Here is a 19,641-nt window from a genome sequence, read left to right as displayed (position 1 = left end):
TGTGGAGGACCTCTGATAGACATTTAAAAGAAGTTGTCCTCTTTCTGTATTATTATTATTTTTTTTTTGTAAATTTACTGATATTTAGCATGTCTTTACTATCTTTCTCTTGCGAATAATGAGTTTAAGTTGTTCCTAAATACTTTACGGCCTGTTGTTTTTATGGTAATATATACTTAAATTACCAACAAAACGAAAACACTAATGTCTGAGTTCTTCAATATTTATTTTTAAGGTTTTTTTCAAGTCAAGTGCAGCCAGTTGATTTTGATTTCAACAGCCAAATTTTTCCTAAATAAAAATCAAGCCTAACTATGAGTGTTTATCTTCTTTAGTGAAGTATATTATGGTGATGCTTTCAATTGATTTTTTTGTTTTTTTAATGTAGGCTTCTATTTTCCGATATTGCCTTTTTATCTAATGACTCCTTATTTTAAAATCCAAACAATTTTTCCTTTTCTTTTTTATATATAGAAAAAACCGAAACTGTTTTCTTAAACAATACAACTATGTACACAACTCATACGCATAATTCTTTCTTAAAACAATAAAAAACTGTTTACAATTTGATTTGACTTCATTCTCATCCAAATTGGATCGTAAATTATAATTTTTTTTTTCAGTTTTTTAAATTGAACTAAACTGTTTTTCAATCTAAACTTAAACAAATTGTAATTTTTGAATGATTCAATTCAATTTTACAACTTAGATAATTTTTTGCACACCTCTCTCTAAGATTTGTTTTTTTTCTTTTATTTTACTTTAATGTTACATATTTGGTAGAATTACTGTTGAACTGAAACTATTGAAACCAAACTAGAGTATCGGTCTAAAATTTTAAATCAACAAGAAGGAATAGAAGGAAGAGCAAAAAGCAAAAGAAGTTTATTCAAAATTACCATTTACTAAATACTACAACATTTTTTTCCCTTACATTACACACACAGCAATAAATATAAAATACACAAAAAATATTGATAAAATATTTAATAAATACTCGGTGTTAATTGTTTTATTTAATAAATATTTGTGATTCTTTCTTGGAATCTTTCTTCCTAATTTAACAGTAATAAAAATAAAATTTAAATGAATTATTAAATGTCAACAAATTCTTACTAAAAAATTAATTGAAAAAATTACAATATTTTTAATTATTACAATATAATTATACATTTAACATTAGAATAATGTTATGTCTATATACTTTCGATATACAAGTTAAGTATATATATATATGATATATCGTCATATGATTAGTTATTATTTTATTTTTAATTTAAAATTATACAATCACATGATAACACATTATTTATATATTCAAATTATATATCAAAAATGTATACGTATAGTTTGATTGTTATCATTATAACACATTTTTGTATGCAATATATAATAATATACGGTGGAAAACTTTGAGTATACATTACTAGTTTGAGCAAATTAATGAAAACATCCACTAATTATGAAAATAACACCCTAACCCTCATTCCTTTCAATTCTATCAATGAAAATTCGTTGAGAGTGAGAAAAAGATTATTTTACCCTTCAACAAAATTACACAAAAAACCCTCAACCACTTAGAACTGAACTCCCTTACTATTTGACGTTGGCATCTTGTCTAGGATTTATATTTGCACAACACAGAAATCAATTCGAAACCTCCCGTTCGCTTTTGCTTTTAGGAATCTCCTTTTCTTAAATTTCTGCAATTTCTTGCTTGACACTCATTCTTAAGAATCTTTCTTTATGAAATACAAAGTAAAGCAAGTCAAATTGTAAGAGGGCAGAAATGATTTTACCTTAAAGAAACTTCTGGTGAACGAAAGGAAGGACAATTAGAGTAGGTAGGAAAAAGCTTTATGTACACCTAAACCAGCATCAAAGCAAGCTTTAACTTTGCCCAATAGCTAAAATATTCGTCATCTTTCATGCATTATAAACATTTGAAACAAAGGACGGTAGCATTTTCACAAACACAACACACATTTGATAACTTTACCTTTCATCATTCAATACCATGGCTGAAGCAATTGTTTCTTTTGTCTTGAAGCAACTGGGTTCAATTCTTTCTGAGCAGGCGTCTGGCTTCATCAAAAAACAAGTGACCCTTGTTGGGGATGTTGAAGAAGAAGTTGACAAGCTTACCCGCCACCTTCGAGCCATTCAAGCTGTGCTATTTGATGCAGAGCAAAAACAAATGAAGGAAGAAGCTGTGAGAGTATGGTTACATCGGCTGAAAGACGCATGCTATGACGTGGAAGATGTGTTGGATGAGTGGAATACTGCAATCCTGAAATTGCGAATTGAGGGAGGTCATGATCACAATGCTCTTGCTCCAAAGAAGAAGGTGTGTTGCTTCTTTCCATCTCCTTGTCTTGGTTTCAAAGAAGTTGTTTTACGTCGCGACATTGCAGTTAAGATAACTGATATAAATAAAAAGCTAGATGTTATAGCCAAAGAGAAAAGTGATTATAATCTTAATGTGATTATGGCTACTGAGAGGTCTGATAATCAACAAATGCAAACTACTTCTTTTATTGATGTGTCTGATATAATTGGTAGAGATAATTTGAAGAATGATTTAGTAAGCAAGTTACTGTGTGAGGGTAGTGAACAAAACCTCCATATCATCTCACTTGTAGGGATGGGGGGAATTGGAAAAACAGCTCTTGCCCAATTTGCCTACAATAATAATGAGGTGATGAAAACAATTGACAAAAGAATTTGGGTGTGTGTATCAGATCCTTTTGATGAGTTTAGAGTTGCCAAAGCGATCATTGAGTCTCTGGAAGGTCATACTCCTAATGTAGCTGAATTAGAATCCCTTCTTCAATGTATTTGTGACTCAATTAAGAATAAAAAATTTCTGCTCATTTTAGATGATGTGTGGACTGAAAATTACAAGAAATGGGAACCATTCTATCATTGTTTAAAGAATGGTTCTCATAGAAGTAAAATTTTAATTACCACACGTAAAGAGTCGGTTGCACGTATGATGAATTCAAATGATATTATCAATGTTGGTGAATTGTCTTATGATGAAAATTGGTTATTGTTTAGAAAGCTAGCTCTTTCTGAGAGATCTCCTCATGAGTATGAAAATTTAGAAGAAATTGGTAAGAAAATAGTTTGTAAGTGCAAGGGGTTACCTCTTGCTACAAAAACTATTGGAAGTCTCTTACGGTTAAAAAAATCTAAAGACCAATGGGAACATGTTTTAGGTAGTGAACTATGGAAGTTGGAGAATGTTGAAAAAGGTCTTTTAACCCCTTTGATGTTGAGTTATAATGATTTACCTCCAATGGTAAAACAATGTTTTATATATTGCTCTATATTTCCAAAAGATTATGAGCATAAGTCTAAAGATCGGTTGATTGATTTTTGGATGGCTCAAGGTTATCTTGGGTTAGAAAAAAATGATGAGAATGAGGAGATAATTGGTAAAGAGTATTGTGACTATTTACTGACAAGATCTCTTTTACAAGAGAATAAATCTTGGTCTTTGTCTTATAAGATGCATGACAGTTTACAAGAGAATAAATCTTGGTCTTTGTCTTATAAGATGCATGACATAGTGCACGATTTTGCACAATTTTTGGGTAACAATGAATGTTTATCTGTAGAAGTCCATGGTGTTGAAGACCCACTTACAAACTCTTCTCATGACAAAGTTCGTCATCTAATGTTAACTCTTAATGGAGTTGGGGCTTCATTTCCTGAATCTACTTATAGATTAAAATGGTTGCGTAGTCTATTATTTACATGTCATACTTTTGACACCGAAAGCTTGACAAGTGATGTTTTGGCAAGGTTGTTTACTGAATTGACATGTTTACGGTTATTAAAGTTGAAAGCTAAATTTAATTTTGAAGAGATTCCAAAAGAGATAGGAAAATTGATACATTTAAGATATCTTCAATTGCATGACCAACGTCGGGACCACAAAATAAAATTACCTGAAAGTTTGTGTGAATTATATAATTTACACACTTTCGAATTATGGAAATGTTTGGTCGAAACATTGCCTCAAGGGATTGAAAATTTGGTAAATTTGAGGCGTCTTGACTTTCCAACCTTTTTTCGTACACTACTTTACATGCCAAAAGGGGTTGAGAAATTAACAGGTCTTCGAAGATTAAGTGAATTCGTCATACCAGGTGGTGGTGATCATGATAACAAAGCTTGTAGTTTTGAAGGACTGGAAAATTTGAATCGTCTCGAAGGGAGACTTAAAGTAAGAGGGTTGGGAAATTTAACAGATGTGAGCGATGGTAAACTGACAAACGTATTTAAGAACAAGGAAAAACTCGACCGGTTGGATTTGGAATTTTATAAAAGTGAAGAGGAGGAGAGATTAGGTGAGGATGATGAACTAATACTCAAAACCTTACAACTGCCGCCAAATTTAGAGAATTTATGGATATCCCGCTACAGAGGCAACACAGTACCCTCCACTAATTGGATGACTTTAACCAAACTAAAGGTGTTAAGACTTGAGCGTTGCTCCAACTGTAAGCACTTGCATCATTTGGGAAATTTGCCATTCCTTGAAATGCTACGGTTAATAGAGATGTCCAGTGTGAAAAAAGTGGACGATGATTTTTGGGGAATCGAAAGTGAGACCTCATCAACATCTTCATTGTGCGTTCACTTTCCCAAGTTGACAGAATTCAACTTTTGGAACACGAGAGAATGGGAAGAATGGGATTGCAAGGTAGAGGAATTCATGCCATGTCTTGCTAGCTTGATTATTGTACGCTGCCCCAAGTTAAAGGCGCTGCCAGACCGCCTTCTGCAGAGGACAACACTCAAGCAATTGGTTTTTATTGAAAGTCCTATTCTAACTGAACGATACAACAAGGAAACAGGAGAGGACTGGCCCAAGATCTCTCACGTCCCTTCTATCGGGATCGATGGTTAGCGTGTGCAAGATGAGCAATAACCATCACTTGAGGAGCCACAGGTAAAAAGTAATTAGACTCTGTTTTCATTACATTTTAATTAAAATCTAAGAAAAACATTGTTTAAGTCAAATTATTGGTTATGTTACAGTTGTCTGGTATCTTTTTCATTATTTCAATTTTAAATATTTAATCACTTCAACATTTTTTTTTTTTTAAATTTACGTTTATTAAGTTTTCTGGCTGTGAATTATTCTGCTACAAAGTTTACTTACAAATTTCGAAATTGAAGTTTTATCTGGTCAATTGATGAATATATGTATGTGTGTATCTATTTTTACAGCCTCTGAAGAAATTTCCATTCTGGTTTCTGATTGAGGCTAATCTTGTATTCCCAAGGAAGCAATGAAACAAGGAAGGAGGTTATTGGTAATTGATACTCTATATAGTTATTTAATGCTTCATTTCAAATGTTGTACTTGATAATGATTAATGTTACAGGGAAGGGGAAGGTTCACTTTATATGGTTACAATGTAACCTGTTTGATTTCTGCTTTGATATCCCATGTAAGCTCTCCCTTTTATTATATATATGTATTTTGAATTAGGTGAGGAAAGCATGTTTAATGCTTTGTGGCTTTCTAATTTACTTTATTCTTCTGGGATGAGGTCTTTGGGAAGATCTGCAGTTTCCATGTTCATCAGTTATCCTTTCTCCCAAACAATGATGGGAGATAAGAAAATAGAATTGGATACTGCTAGCTGCTACCTTTCCCGATCAATGGCAGGTATGGCTTTTAAAATTATCATTCAAAAATCAAACTTTTAAAATCCACACGTTACATTTATTTGTATACTGATAGTTGTTGTCTCTTACAGTTTATAAATTATGCAGCTTTTGTGCGATGTATATTCTCTAATTAGATTCTACTGAGGCTTGCTTTCCATCTTCTGTTAGTCTTTTTGCCTATTAAGATTTCGGAAAGCCTTTAGTTAATGCCGTTATGTAATTATCCTTTTTTTTTTTTTTTAATTTTGCTAATTATGAACTGTCACAATGCAGAGTTCAATTTTCATTGGAGTTTGTTGAACTTTGGTTGGCCTAAATAGATGCATGTCTAATCAACCGAGGAATACTCGATTAGGACTACTGCCCCCAATTTCTTCAACCAGAACACTCCAAGGCTTAAATGTTGAAAGGTGTTTTGAATCGCAGAGAGAAATGAGGTATGCCCATGCTTCATAAGCCAAAACTTCCCCAATCAGACAAACTATGCTTCTCTCATTAAAAATGGTGAACACTTGTTTGTACAAGAAAGTAAATTTTTTTCATACTTGTTTGATTAGGTTTTTTTAGTTCATTGAACTGTCATATTATTCTTGTGAGTTATTATTCCAGTATAAATCTAAATTAATAAGATACATACAAATCAACCCCATTGCCTCAATTGGTTGCAATTTTTGTAGGATGGAGCTGGGAAACTTCTGCAACAGGGTCCCTGCCTCAGGTCCTGCTGCTGGCCTTCTGATTCTGCCTCATTTTTTCTTGCATGCTTGTCCAGCGAATTTCTTCTGGGAACCGTAGTTCAGCAACTGGAAGGTCTTTGATCTACCTTTCCCCTTCAGAACTGGTTGAAATTTTTGTAGGATGGAGCAGACCTGGTTGGGCAGTAAGGACTGCAGGATTTCTCCCAGCACTGGAAACTACCATAACTTCAGTTTCTGCACTCCCTTACACTTTCCAGGTTCCGTCATCCCCATCTGTGACTTTCTGGGCAGGATTCCAAGCTTTTGCTACAGGACATTGCTGCAACCTTCTGCAATCTGTGACTTGTTGCTCTGGCTGGGATCTCTGTTCAATTGCACCCAGAATAAATTTTGTTCTCAGCAGTTGCAGACTCCCTCATTCAAGAGACATACTGGCCTGGTTATGTTAAGTTGCTGCTACAACTGGATTCACTTCTCTTGGTCGGCCACAGGTGGCACCCTCTACAAGCTTAAGCCTTCAAGATACAATCTTCCAGACATGCTGGTGCCTCAGATCACTTCCAGTTCCTATAGTCTTTTCTGCCTGGTTTATTCCCAAAAGCCCTGAGCAATGTCAATTGCCAGGATATCAGATTCATGCCTGTTTTGTTTGCTATTCACCTGAAGTAGTTCAGAGTTTGTATAGCACTAGATTTGGAGTAGCATATCATTTCCATGTTATGTTTTTGGTATTTGTGTCGCTGTTTGCTCTTGTTGGACTCTCTTTTTTATCTCTATCTCTGGAGGAACTCTGATAGACATTTAAAAGAAGTTGCCCTCTTTCTGTATTGTTTTTTTTCTTTTTGTAAATTTACTGATATTTAGCATGTCTTTACTATCTTTCTCTTGCGAATAATGAGTTTAAGTTGTTCCTAAATACTTTATAGCCTGTTGTTTTTATGGTAACATATACTTAAATTACCAAAAAAACGAAAACACTAATGTCTGAGTTCTTCAATATTTATTTTTAAGGTTTTTTTCCTTTTAGCTTTCCAAGTGCAATTTTGCTAAATTCAATTGCATTACCAAAATCGCACTAGGTTAGATACGATTCAATTGCTAACTTGATCATTATTACAACACCACACCAACCCATCCCTGGGCCAGTCAATTGGGCTTGAAATGTTCAAGCCCAAACTCAATTTTTTTTTTCACAGTCGGACTTTGTGCAAGTCCACTTGAGTTTCATTAGTTCTACATAAGCAAGTTTATTTAAATATTTTGAGCTTTGAGCAAATTTGCTACCCAAGAGAAATTTCTCAGTCAACCCATTGTCAAAATGAAATGATTTCAAGAAAAACACTTATTTTGCAAGTCATTTTTGCAGCTCAGTAGAAATTAATTTATAAATGAACCCATTGTTGCAAGTCATTGAAGTCCAAAATGTAAAAATAACTCCTTTGTTGCAACTTAATTCGTTGAAAATTTAAACAAAAGATATAAAAATGAAATAATTTCAAGAAAGAAAAACAGTTATATCGTAAGTCAACACAAGCAAGTCACCAAATAAAACAAAAACAATAAAACTATGTATACCTATTTTTGATACATAATTTGTGTACACAGATGAGGTGTTATCATATAATTAGATATTTATTTATCATATGATAACACATATTTTAAAATCACCTAATTATATAATGACACATCATTGTGTACATGAATTGTGTACCAAAAATAGGTACACATAGCATTGCTCAAACAAAAATCACCAAATAAAACAAAAATCCATAGTATATTAGAAGCAACTCTCAAAATTAGAAAAAAAAAATTATAAACCAAAAAAAAAAAAAAAAACTAGAACGAACTATCTATTTCTCTATTTAAAAAAAAAACAATTAAAATTCTAAAATCTCTATCTAGATGGAAAGAAATATGAAATTCGAAAACAAGTAATATTATATATGCCCATTTTGAGTATGCATTTATATATATTGTTATATAATTATATATTATTTTATTTTTAATTCAAAATCAATCAATTATATAACGATACGTATAAAAATATATTTATTTATGTGTTCAAAGTAAGTATACATAGTTTTATTGTTCGAAAACACTACCCAATTCGCAAATGATAAAAAACAAGTTGATTAAAGTTCTCCCAATAGAATTGAAATGAAAAGAGAGAGATGAGAGTTATTTTTGGTGAAGGTTGGAGTACAAAGAACGGAAAATGAAGGGTTCTTCAATACTCTGAATTCCAACAGAAAATGGGTTAGTGGAGTGGGAGCAAATTTGGGTTTTTAATGGGAGAAAATGTTTCGATGACAGAATAACACTATTCTAATTTCTAGAATTTTGTGTGCAGTGATTACAGCGGTTTTGACATTTCAAGTATTAAGATTTCAGGGCCGTTCAAGACAACAAACCATATTCAAAACTGAGCCCAAAAATAATTTTAAGCAGTATTTCTGCCCAAGCCCAATTCAAACCTGTAATTTATTCAGCTTGAATCATTTTTTTGCTGAACAATTAAGTTTCAAAGCTATCCAGTCCAATTGACGGTCCTATCTATCCCTTGCTTTAAGCCATCAACCCATTGGTTGAAACAAACTCACTATCAAAACAAAAATCACAAGAAGCCACGTCTACAGCAAAAACTAAAGCCTAAAGTAAGTCCAAAGGACTATATCCTATCAAGTTATAATAAAAAGACAAATATATATTTATAAGATTTAAAAAACTTAAATATTCATCCATGATAAAATTTTTGTTAAAAAGATGAGTTAGGGTTAGTGTTAAAATTGTTATTTATTTAAAAAAATTAAAATTTTATTACATTTTACTTCTTATATTTAGAAACTCACAATTCTCTCCATTCAAAGTTTTTAAGTTTTAAAAAGTAATCATTTCATTCCTCCAAATCTAGGTTTTCTTTCTCTCCTCATCAGGGCCCATTTCTAACGACCACAACCTCTAAAAATGCAAAGGGAGAGTCAGAGCCATCTTCAACGAAGTTTTTTTTTATCCATCGACAAAGAGAAGAGACGCTGTCTCTTCATTGACTTCTAGGAACTCCGTCATTTTTAACATTGAACTCTCTTTAATTATCACTTACTAATAACAAATAAAATTATAAAGTTAAACCAGTATTCATATCCAAGTGAAACTTGTAAAACCAAAATGCCAATTTCATTAATCTGATATTAAAATATACATGAATTAACATTTGAAGCACAAAATATCTACTCTTATTTCGAGTGAAAAGTGTTCAGAAACAACTTGACAAATGCCAAACTAGAATGACGAAACTGAGAGATTTGTTTGAGTGAATTTGAGTGTTAAGAAATTGTGTTAAAGCTCAATTTGATAATTCAATTTCTGGTTCCTTACAAAATTATGTAAATAGCAAATCAATTCAATTTTAAGTAATTGAAAGCGATCAGTGTTGGATTTTCTTATCAGAAATTACTAGAGATAAAGGACGAAGAAGAAGAAGAAGAAGAAGAAGAAGAGGAAGGGAGACTTACATGTTTGCAGTGTGAGAGAAGGAGCCAACGATGCAGCCACAAATGATGCTTGGTATCCATCTGGCCATCTGTCAACTGTTGAATTTCTAACTGGAGCCTCCGTAATCACATGTTTTGATGTCGAGTGCGGCCAGTTGATTTTGATTTCAACAGCCAAATTTTTCCTAAATAAAAACCAAGCCTAACTATGATGAGTGTTTATCTTCTTTAGTGAAGCACATGCTTTCAATTGATTTTTTTTTTTATGTAGACTTCTTGCGATATTGCCTTTTTATCTAACCGACTCCTTATTTTGAAATCAAAAACAATTTTTCCTTTTCTTTTTTATATATATAAAAAAAAAAAACTGAAACTATTTTTTTAAACAATACAACTATGTGCATAATTTTGTGTGTAAATAATGACATATCACTATGTAATTAAATATTATTTTATCGCTAATTTAAAATTATCGAATCACATTATATGGTGATATATCATCGTTTGTATATAAAATTATGTACATAACATTAGTCTTTCTTAAAACAATAAAAAACCATTTACAATTTGATTTGATTTCATTCTCACCCAAATTCGATTGTAAATTATAATTTCTTTTTCAACTTTTTAGATCGAACCAATTGTTTTTCAACCTAAACTGAAACAAATTGTAATTTTTGAATAGTTCAATTTAGTTTTATAGTTTAGATAATTTTTTGCACACCTCTCTCTAAGACTTATTTTTTTCTTTTATTTTACTCTAGTGTTACATATTTGGCAGAATTATTGTTGAACTGAAACTATCAAAACTAAACTAGATTATCAGTCTAACATTTTAATAGACAGGGAGGAATAGAAGGAAGAGCAAAAAGTAAAGGTAAGTTTTTGAGTTTTGTTAAAACAAAACAACATGCTTTTGTTTAAAAATAAAAATAAAAATTAGCTTTGTTTGGTTTCCTACTCACCCAAAATGGATAGTAAAATATAAACCATTTTAAAGAATTTTATAAATCAAACCATTTTTTAACCTAAACCAATCTAAAATGCAATTTTTGAATGGTTCACTCTGGTTTTTTGTTTGAACCAATTTATGAGCACCACTAGGAGAGCCATAAGGAAATTACTTTAAAAAGTAGACTAAGTAATTTGGTGAGAAATTTTCATGCTGGATATTAGCCCAATAACGATAGAGTTGTAAGCTTTTTAGTAAAAAAAACTTCAAAAAAATTCATTATGGATTTTTCAACGATGAAGTTACATTCGTTCATTATTAATTAAAAAAGTCTGTATCTTTTGTGGATTCAAAAACCCAAGTCAGGATGCAAGTGAAGTCAACGACTCTTCAACGATGAAAAAATTTGCTTACAGATAAAGATTTTATGGCTCGTGTTTTCAGAGAAATAGAGACAGAAAGTAGACTGCAAAAACAATAGAAATTGGGAGTTTCTTATTTTGGATTTAATTATAATTTGATAAGAAAATCCTCTATGTTTTTTTGTACGTTAAAAAAGAAATTCAGGTTAAAAGATAAATCAAGAAAAAATGATGATGACCAGGAGATGAGACATTTTATACCAGAGTCTGAGGCAAGCTGTTGCGGTCGATGTCTTCCCCTAACCTCACAATTCTTGATTTGATAGTATTTTTATAGTTGGCCATGTCTCTACAACTCTTAATCCATGTGGAATTAGTGTTTGAATACAGAGTAAGTATTTTTAAAACAGTGAAGGGTTTTTAATTAATTTGATTTTTCAGTTTGAGAAATAACAAGAGAAAGCATAAATTTATTATGAGAGTATTTTGTTATTATTCTTATAAAGGGTAAATCAGTAATTAATAGTTGAATTAGGCTCTGTTTTCATTAGATTTTAATTATAATATAAGAAAAACATTGTTTTGGTCTAATTATTGGTTATATTACTGTCTGTTATCTTTTTTATTAATTTAAGTTTAATATTTAATCACTTCAACTCGCTATTATTTTTAAAATTTACGTATAAGTATTTCAAGTTTGTTGGGTATGAATAATTCCGCTATGAAGTTTACTTATAAATTTGGAAATTAAAGTTCTATTAGGTCATTTGATGAATATATGTATGTGTGTTTCTAGTTTTACAGCCTCTGAAGACATTTCCATTCTGGTTTCTGATTGAGGCTAATCTTGTACTCCCAAGGAAGAAATGAGAGTATTTTGTTATTATTCTTATAAAGGGTAAATCAGTAATTAAAAGTTGAATTAACATAATTGTATAATAAGTGGGTGTTTGAATATTTAAAAGTTAGCAGACGACCTTACAAAATGACTAAACGTTTGGTGGGAACAAGGTTTTTGGCCTAAGATTGCACCAAACAAATGTCCTTCATGTTAAAACGCATGAGAGTTTGCTTTTGAAATTTGAAGCTGATGTTTACAAAAAGGGAAACACATGTTTTATTTGAAAAAGTCTTAGGTAGACTTAGTATTTGATATTTGTTCAGATCAGATTCTTGCTCTTTAATTTTCTGATTTTCAGTTAGTAAAGTAGTGCCAATAAAATCTAATAGCAGTTGAGATTTATTAGGATTTTAGTTTGGTTGTAAGCCTATAAATAGACATTCTCATTTCTGAAATATGTTGTAGTGTGTCTTCCTTCAATATTTTAACTCTCAATTTCCTTTGTTATTTTCTTCAAAATACTATATTTTCAGGTTATTATAGGGAACCTGAATTTGCCAACATTTCAACACTTCAACCACTGTATTGAGCTTTTGTCAAAAGAATTCCATTGAGTGATTTCATTTCATTTATCTTATGTGTTAGTGAAGCAGAGTATTCTTTTTTTTGTTTGAGCAGCCAATATAATTATATCGAACTTCCACTTTCAGTTTAGATACTTTTAAGGATGGTTTTTTGAGTATGAGTATTTGTCATTATATTTAATTATATTGAAAATTAAAAAACTTGATGAAATTCAATATTTCAAAATCAACAATATTACATGAAAATGGTATTAAACTTAATACTCGGTGTTTATTGGTTTTATTCAATATATATATATTTGTGGTTCTTTCTTGGAATCTTTTTCTTCCTAAGTTGACAGTAATAAAAATAAAAATTTAAATAAATTATTATTAAATGTTAACAAATTTTTGTTAAAAATTTAATTAAAAAAATTACAATATATTTAATTATTACAATATAATTACACATTTAACATTATATCACATTTGTCAATAGAATTAACATTTCGACCCCTGAAATGATAATTTTAATATAAAAATGAAATTATTCCTAAAATAAAATACTACATGATCATTATGAGACAAAATTTATGTCGGATCAATATCCGACTTTGAATTTTCTTCATTCTTCTTTTAGAGTCTTCTTCTTTTAGAGGAGGTTGCATAGATGTATTGCAGGAAAAATTTTCTGGATACTTGTTAGCAAAGTCTAAAGAGGCGGCGCTTTATTTAATAGTGTTCGCATTTGCTTCCAGGAATATGCTTTTCTTAATTTTCTGCAATTGGTTGTTTTACACTCATTCCTAACAATCTTTCATTATTAAATGTAAAGTAAAGCAAGTCAAATTGTCAAAGAGGAAACTTCTGATAAACGAAAGGAAGGACAATTAGAGTATTCCTCATCTTCAGTTCATTATAACCATTTGAAACGAAGGACTGTAGTATTTTCACAAACACAAACACATTTGATAACTTCACCTTTCATCATTCAATATACCATGGCTGAAGCAATTGTTTCTTTTGCCTTAAAGCAACTGGGTTCAATTCTTTCTGAGCAGGCGTCTGGCTACATCAGAAAACAAGTGAGCCTCGTTGGGGATGTTGACGAAGAAGTAGACAAGCTTACCAACAACCTTCGAGCCATTCAAGCTGTGCTATTTGATGCAGAGCAAAAACAAATGAAGGAAGAAGCTGTGAGAGTATGGTTACATCGGCTGAAAGACGTATGCTATGAGGTGGAAGATGTGTTGGATGAGTGGAATACTGCAATCCTGAAATTGCAAATTGAGAGAGGTCAAGATCATAATGCTCTTGGTCCGAAGAAGAAGGTGAGTTGCTTCTTTCCATCTCCTTGTTTTGGTTTCAAAGAAGTTGTTTTACGTCGCGACATTGCAGTTAAGATAACTGATATAAATAAAAAGCTAGATGTTATAGCCAAAGAGAAAAGTGATTATAATCTTAATGTGATTATGGCTATTGAGAGACCAGATAATCAACAAATGCAAACAACTTCTTTTATTGATGTGCCTGATATAATTGGCAGAGATAATTTGAAGAAGGATTTAGTAAGTAAGTTATTGTGTGAGGGCAGTGAACAAAACCTCCATATCATCTCACTTGTAGGGATGGGAGGAATTGGAAAAACAACTCTTGCCCAATTTGCCTACCTTAACAATGAGGTGGAGAACAATTTTGATAAAAGAATATGGGTGTGTGTATCAAAACCTTTTGATGAGATTAGGATTGCCAAAGCGATCTATCAGTCTCTCAAAAATCAGACACCTAATGCGACAGAATTAGAATATCTTCTTCAATGTATTCATGACTCTGTTAAGAGTAAAAAAATTTTGCTTATTTTAGATGATGTATGGACTGATATTGACAAGAAATGGGAACCGTTCTATAATTGTTTAAAGAATGGTCATTGCGGAAGTAAAATTTTAATTACCACACGTAATAAATTGGTTGCACGTATGATAAATTCAATTGATATTGTGAATGTTGGTGAATTACCTTACGAGGAGAATTGGTCATTGTTTGAAAAGCTAGCATTTTTTCAAAGACCTCCTAATGATTATGAAAATTTAGAAGAAATTGGTAGGGAAATAGTTAGGAAGTGCAAGGGGTTACCTCTTGCTACAATAACTATTGGGAGTCTCCTGCGGTTTAAAGAATCTAAAGAGCAATGGCAACATGTTTTAGATAGTGAACTGTGGAAGTTGGAGAATGTTGAAAAAGATCTTTTAACCCCTTTGATGTTGAGTTATAATGATTTACCTCCGATGGTTAAACAATGTTTTATATATTGCTCCATATTTCCAAAAGATTATGAGTATATGTATAAAGATCGATTGATTGATTTTTGGATGGCTCAAGGTTATCTTGGGTTAGAAAAAAATGGTGAGAATGAGGAGATAATTGGTAAAGAGTATTGTGACTATTTACTGACAAGATCTCTCTTACAAGAGAATGAATCTTGGTCTTATAAGATGCATGATATAGTGCACGATTTTGCACAATTTTTGGGTAACAATGAATGCTTATCTGTAGAAGTCCATGGTGTTGAAGATCTAATTACAAACTCTTCTCATGACAAAGTTCGTCATCTAAAGTTAACTCTTGATGGAGTCGGGGCTTCATTTCTTGAATCTACTTTTAGATTAAAATGGCTGCATAGTCTATTATTTACATGTCATACTTTTCACACCGAAAGCTTGACAAGTGATGTTTTGGCAAGGTTGTTTACTGAATTGACATGTTTACGGTTATTAAAGTTGGAAGCTGAATTTAATTTTGAAGAGATTCCAAAAGAGATAGGAAAATTGATACATTTAAGATATCTTAAATTGCGTGACCTACGTTGGAAACTCAAAATAAAATTACCTGAAAGTTTGTGTGAATTATATAATTTACACACTTTCGAATTAGGGAATTGTTTGATCGAAACATTGCCTCAAGGGATTGAAAAATTGGTAAATTTGAGGCGTCTGCAATTTGAAACTTTTGATCATGCACTACTTTACATGCCAAAAGGGGTTGAGAAATTAACAGGTCTTCGAAGATTAAGTGAATTCGTCATATCAGGTGGTGGTGATCATGATAACAAAGCTTGTAGTTTTGAAGGACTGAAAAATTTGAATCGTCTCGAAGGGAGCCTTACAGTAAGAGGGTTGGGAAATTTAACAGATGTGAGCGATGGTAAACTGACAAACGTATTTAAGAGCAAGGAAAAACTCCACCAGTTGAAATTAGAATTTTGCAAGAGGGAAGAACAGGCGAGATTAGGTGAGGATGATGAACTAATACTCAATACCTTACAACTGCCGCCAAATTTAGAGAATTTATCAATATACCGCTACAGAGGCAACACAGTACCCTCCACTAATTGGATGACATTAACCAAACTGAAGGAGTTAACACTTGAGCGTTGCTCCAACTGTAAGCATTTGCATCATTTGGGAAATTTGCCATTCCTTAAAATGCTATGGTTAATAGAGATGTCCAACGTGAAAAAAGTGGACAATGATTTTTGGGGAATCGAAAGTGAGACCTCATCATCATCTTCATTGTGCGTTCACTTTCCTAAGTTGACAGAATTCAGCTTTTGGGACACGAGAGAATGGGAAGAATGGGATTGCAAGGTAGAGGAATTCATGCCATGTCTTGCTAGCTTGACTATTGTACGCTGCCCCAAGTTAAAGGCACTGCCAGACCGCCTTCTGCAGAGGACAACACTCAAGCAATTGCATTTTAGTGAAAGTCCTATTCTAACTGAACGATACAACAAGGAAACAGGAGAGGACTGGCCCAAGATCTCTCACATCCCTTATATCGAGATCGATTGTAAGCCTGTGCAACATGAGTAATAACCATCACTTGAGGAGCCACAGATAATAAGTAATTAGGCTCTGTTTTCATTACATTTTAATTAAAATCTAAGAAAAACATTGTTTAAGTCAAATTATCAGTTATGTTACTGTTGTCTCGTATCCTTTTCATTATTTCAATTTTAATATTTAATCACTATAACATTGTTTTTTTTTTAAATTGACGTATATTGAGTTTTCTGGCTGTGAATAATTCTGCTACAAAGTTTACTTGCAAATTTCGAAATTGAAGTTCTATCTAGTCAATTGATGAATATATGTATGTGTGTATCTATTTTTACAGCCTCTGAAGAAATTTCCATTCTGGTTTCTGATTGAGGCTAATCTTGTATTCCCAAGGAAGCAATGAAACAAGGAAACAGCTTATTGGTAATTGATACTCTATATAGTTATTTAATGCTTCATTTCAAATGTTGTATTTGATAATGATTAATGTTACAGGGGAGGGGAAGGTTCACTTTATATGGTTACAATGTAACCTGTTTGATTTCTGCTTTGATATCCCGTGTAAGCTGTCCCATTTATTATATATATGTATTCTGAATTAGGTGAGGAAAGCATGTTTAATGCTTTGTGGCTTTCTAATTTACTTTATTCTTCTGGGATGAGGTCTTTGGGAAGATTTGCAGTTTCCATGTTCATCAGTTATTCTTTCCCCCAAACAATGATGGGAGGTGAGAAAATAGAACTGGATACTGCTACCTGCTACCTTTCCCGATCAATGGCAGGTATGGCTTCTAAAATCATCATTCAAAAATCAAACTTTTAAAATCCACACGTTACATTTATTTGTATACTGATAGTTGTTGTCTCTTACAGTTTATAAATTATGCAGCTTTTGTGTGATGTATATTCTCCAACGAGATTCTACTGAGGCTTGCTTTCCATCTTCTGGTTAGTTTTTTTGCCTATTAAGATTTCGGAAAGCCTTTTGTTAATGCCATTATGTAATTATCCTTTTTTTTTTTTATTTTGCTAATTATGAATTTGAACATTTATATGTGGTAACTGATTATGCACCTGTCTGTCACAATGCAGAGTTCAATTTTCATTGGAGTTTGTTGAACTTTGGTTGGCCTAAATAGATGCATGTCTAATCAACCGAGGAATACTCGATTAGGACTATTGCCCCAAATTTCTTCAACCAGAACACTCCAAGGCTTAAATGTTGAAAGGTGTTTTGAATCGCTAAGACAAATGAGGTATGCCCATGCTTCATAAGCCAAAACTTCTCCAATCAGACAAACTGTGCTTCTCTCATTAAAAATGGTGGACACTTGTTTGTACAAGAAAGTAAATTTTTATCATACTTGTTTGATTAGCTTTTTTTAGTTCATTGAACTGTCATATTATTCTTGTGAGTTATTATTTCAGTATAAATCTAAATTAATAAGATACATACAAATCAACCCCATTGCCTCAATTGGTTGCACTTTTTGTAGGATGGAGCTGGGAAACTTCTGCAACAGTGCCCCTGCCTCAGGTCCTGCTGCTGGCCTTCTGATTCTGCCTCATTTTTTCTTGCATGCTTGTCCAGCGAATTTCTTCTGGGAACCGTATTTCAGCAACTGGAAGGTCTTTGATCTACCTTTCCCCTTCAGAACTGGCTGCAATTTTTGTAGGATGGAGCAGACCTGGTTGGGCAGTAAGGACTGCAGGATTTCTCCCAGCACTGGAAACTACCATAACTTCACTTTCTGCACTCCCTTACACTTTCCAGGTTCCGTCATCCCCATCTGTAACTTTCTGGGCAGGATTCCAAGCTTTTGCTACAGGACATTGCTGCAACCTTCTGCAATCTGTGACTTGTTGCTCTGGCTGGGATCTCTGTTCAATTGCACCCAGAATAAATTTTGTTCTCAGCAGTTGCAGACTCCCTCATTCAAGAGACATACTGGCCTGGTTATGTTAAGTTGCTGCTACAACTGGATTCACTTCTCTTTGTCGGCCACTGGTGGCACCCTCTACAAGCTTTAGCCTTCAAGATGCTGTCTTCCAAACAAGCTGGTGCCTCAGATCATTTCCAGTGCCTATAATCTTTTCTGCCTGGTTTATTCCCAAATGCCCTGAGCAATGTCAATTGCCAGGATATCAGACTCATGCCTGTTTTGTTTGCTATTCACCAGGGTGTAGTTCATAGTTTGTATAGCACTAGATTTGGACTAGCATATCATTTCCATGTTATGTTTTTGGTATTTGTGTCGCTGTTTGCTCTTGTTGGACTCTCTTTTTTATCTCTATCTCTGGAGGAACTCTGATAGACATTTAAAAGAAGTTGCCCTCTTTCTGTATTGTTTTTTTTTTTTTTGTAAATTTGCTGATATTTAACATATCTTTACTATCCTTCTCTTGCGAATAATGATTTTAAGTTGTTCCTAAATACTTTATGGCCCGTTGTTTTTATGTTAATATATACTTAAATAACCAAAAAAAGAAAACACTAATGTCTGAGTTCTTCAATATTTATTTTTAAGGGTTTTTTTTTATACTTTTCCAAGTGCAATCTTGCTAAATTTAATTGTATTGCCAAAATCGTACTAGGTTAAATACAATTCAATAAGATTTTATCTTTCTATCTGTTATTTTTTTAACCCGAAATGTCTATCCAGCCATCAAAATAACACGACGTCTACGATTTCTCTTATGAACTTCCTTTGTTTGACTTATCATCATGTCTAATAACCGAGTTGCTAACGTGATCGTTATTAACACCACACCAACATATCCCAGGGCCTGTCAATTGGGCCCGAAATGTTCAAGCCCAAAGTCAAAATTTTTTTAACAGTCGGCCTTTATGTACGTCCACTTGAATTTCATTAGTTCTGCATAAGCAAGTTTATTTAAATATTTTGAGCTTTGAGCAAATTTGCTACCCAAGAGAAATTTCTCTGTCAACCCATTGTCAAAATGAAATATTTCAAGAAAAACACTTATTTTGCAAGTCATTTTTGCAACTCAATAGAAATTAATTTCTAAATGAAGTCATTCGTTGAAGTACAAAATGTAAAAATAGCTCCTTTGTTGCAACTCAATTCGTCAAAAATTTAAACAAAAGATACAAAAATGAAATAATTTCAAGAAAGAAAAACAGTTATATCGTAAGTCAACACAAGCAAATCACTAAATAAAACAAAATTCAATAGTATTAGAAGC

General features: G+C 32.5%; 2 protein-coding genes across 13 annotated transcripts; both read left to right on the top strand.

Moving 5' to 3' along the window:
* Positions 1-1,977: 1,977 nt before the first annotated feature.
* Positions 1,978-18,779, top strand: LOC123219030 (putative disease resistance protein RGA3). 12 transcript variants are annotated; one of them, XM_044640692.1, is made up of 7 exons: positions 1,978-4,963; positions 5,245-5,330; positions 5,403-5,468; positions 5,583-5,689; positions 17,308-17,382; positions 17,527-17,781; positions 17,931-18,779. In XM_044640692.1, the coding sequence occupies exon 1, from the start codon at positions 2,018-2,020 to the stop codon at positions 4,919-4,921; it is 2,904 nt and encodes a 967-aa protein (XP_044496627.1). In that variant the 5' UTR covers positions 1,978-2,017; the 3' UTR covers positions 4,922-4,963; positions 5,245-5,330; positions 5,403-5,468; positions 5,583-5,689; positions 17,308-17,382; positions 17,527-17,781; positions 17,931-18,779. The 12 variants fall into 12 exon arrangements, with proteins under 12 accessions (XP_044496627.1, XP_044496626.1, XP_044496634.1 ...); XM_044640691.1 differs by having other exon boundaries at positions 5,571-5,689; XM_044640699.1 differs by lacking the exon at positions 5,583-5,689 and adding an exon at positions 17,098-17,216 and having other exon boundaries at positions 5,245-5,468; positions 17,324-17,382.
* On the top strand, positions 13,600-16,510 carry LOC123218956 (putative disease resistance protein RGA1). The gene is made up of 2 exons (XM_044640614.1): positions 13,600-15,277; positions 15,530-16,510. Exons 1-2 carry the CDS (start codon positions 13,600-13,602, stop codon positions 16,465-16,467), a joined length of 2,616 nt encoding a protein of 871 aa, XP_044496549.1. The 3' UTR covers positions 16,468-16,510.
* Positions 18,780-19,641: the final 862 nt, after the last annotated feature.

The sequence above is a fragment of the Mangifera indica genome, chromosome 6, assembly GCF_011075055.1.
Source record: "Mangifera indica cultivar Alphonso chromosome 6, CATAS_Mindica_2.1, whole genome shotgun sequence".
Taxonomy (NCBI): Eukaryota; Viridiplantae; Streptophyta; class Magnoliopsida; order Sapindales; family Anacardiaceae; genus Mangifera; species Mangifera indica.
The sequence above is the reverse complement of the archived record's forward strand: the minus strand, read 5'-3'. Positions and strand labels throughout refer to the sequence as shown.

What these genes read in the sequence shown, in the direction of transcription:
- LOC123218956 (XM_044640614.1), top strand. Translation starts at nt 13,600, where the DNA reads ATGGCTGAAGCAATTGTTTCTTTTGCCTTAAAGCAACTGGGTTCAATT. An exon ending in TAGATTAAAATGGCTGCATA is followed by an intron (nt 15,278 to 15,529) that starts GTCTATTATTTA and finishes CTTTCGAATTAG; the next exon opens with GGAATTGTTTGATCGAAACA.
- LOC123219030 (XM_044640692.1), top strand. Translation starts at nt 2,018, where the DNA reads ATGGCTGAAGCAATTGTTTCTTTTGTCTTGAAGCAACTGGGTTCAATT.